Below are 1,684 nucleotides of genomic sequence, written 5' to 3' on the forward strand. Positions count from 1 at the left end.
GAGGTTGCTGAGGGTTCTGATGTTGCTGAGGGTTCTGAGGTTGCTGAGGGTTCTGATGTTGCTGAGGGTTCTGAGGTTGCTGAGGGTTCTGAGGTTGCTGAGGGTAAGGATTCTGAGGTTGCTGAGGGTAAGGGATCAGAGGTTGCTGAGGGTAAGGGATCTGAGGTTGCTGAGGGTTCTGAAGTCGACGTTGCAGGAGGTTCTGAGGTTGGTGAGGGTAAGGATTCTGAGGTTGCTGAGGGTTCTGAGGTTGCTGGGGGTTCTGAGGTTGCTGGGGGTTCTGAGGTTCCTGAGGGTTCTGAGGTTGCTGAGGGTTCTGAGGTTGCTGAGGGCTCTCAGGTTGCTGAGGGTTCTGAGGTTGCTGAGGGTGAGGAATCTGAGGTTGCTGAGGGTGAGGATTATGAGGTTGCTGAGGGTTCTGGGGCTGCTGAGGGTTCTGAGGCGTCTGATGGTACTCAGGTTTCTGGGGATACTGAGGCATTTGAGGGTACTTCTGTGCCTCTGCTTCCTTGCTAGCCAAGCGGCATAGCAGAGCTAGTGCTGCCAAACAAGTGACACTCCAGTGTCTTGCCATGACCTCACAACTGTCTGGTCTGGTTACTCCCCAAGTCTCCACTTTCTGTCTGCTGTTTCATTTATGTCTTCCCAGGCATAATGCTTTACAGACTCCACCCATTGGGGAAATAATCATTTCCAGCATTCATACAAAGGGGGGCAATTCTGTCTTATCAGATCAGGTCAGTGAGTTAGATAACAGTATGACATTATGTTACGGGTCACAATAACTTTTATGTGGTCTATGCACCCCAAAATTTATCTTTAGCAAATGTTTGTTTTATTATCACATGATCACAAACACATTGATCTTTTCTCTGGACTTCCAGCTTCATTTGAGCTGTACCTCAGCTAATGTTGTTTTCATTCTCACATTTACTAGATCTTCTATTATTTATATTTGTATTATAAGTACAAACAATGTCAAAAACCCAGTAGAAAAGAACATTTAGCATAGAATTGCCTCAGAAATTAAATGTAGAGGTTTTACATATTTTCTTTGCCTTGCTTTGTATTTCTGACCAGGATTATGGTTTGAGGTTAATTTTCAAAAGTGAGTTTTGAACATTAAATATATGTAACCATTGTTATATTTAATGATAGCATTACACAGTCAGTGCAAATCACTGGTGTTAAGGTGTTATTGGATTGATATCTTGGTACTCCAGAGTCCATTGGACTACTGTAAATAAAAACTTAAGCACACACAAAGTTTTAAAATGATTTTAAACTTTGTGAAATGGAAAGTTATCATGGTAAGTAACCATACGGACACTGTTCAATAATGGATTGGCTTGTTCATAATCAATACTCAGATAGGTCACAGCATTTAATTAATGCTCCATTGATGCTTTGGTGCCCAAAGTATATCAGGAACATATCCCCTACACAGACATTTTTCCAATCAGTAATTTTCCAATTCTGGTGAGCCTGTTAGGCATGTAGCCTCTGCTTCCTGCTCATATCTTACATGAAAATTATCTGGTGAGATCTTCTGCTGCTAAAGCCCATTTTCAAAGTTTAAGGTATAACCCATTCAGAGATAGCTTTGACTGTCATGATCCGTGGTTTTCTGTGTGTTTTTGAGTTTTTCAATGTGTTCCTGTTTCCCTGTGAGTCTCTGTCCTGT

At 42.2% G+C, this 1,684-nt stretch overlaps 2 protein-coding genes across 2 annotated transcripts in view; one reads left to right on the forward strand and one right to left on the reverse strand.

The window, feature by feature from the left end:
* Positions 1-1,263, reverse strand: part of LOC106956592 (protein PRRC2A-like) — a 23,029-nt gene extending 21,766 nt beyond the window's left edge. The window contains exons 1-2 of the mRNA XM_015047526.1: positions 1,260-1,263; positions 5-615 (exon numbers count right to left, since the gene is read on the reverse strand). Coding sequence (XP_014903012.1) covers positions 5-574 — 570 coding nt within the window. The 5' untranslated portion in view covers positions 575-615; positions 1,260-1,263. The remainder of the gene's footprint in view (positions 1-4; positions 616-1,259) is intronic.
* The window catches only part of LOC106956593 (low affinity vacuolar monovalent cation/H(+) antiporter-like), a 27,968-nt gene that overhangs the window by 7,759 nt on the left and 18,525 nt on the right, over positions 1-1,684 (forward strand). The gene's annotated exons all lie outside the window — the stretch shown is intronic.

This window comes from Poecilia latipinna, unplaced genomic scaffold (genome assembly GCF_001443285.1).
Source record: "Poecilia latipinna isolate Pla-1442-1.1 unplaced genomic scaffold, P_latipinna-1.0 Scaffold831, whole genome shotgun sequence".
In the NCBI taxonomy this organism is placed as follows: domain Eukaryota; kingdom Metazoa; phylum Chordata; class Actinopteri; order Cyprinodontiformes; family Poeciliidae; genus Poecilia; species Poecilia latipinna.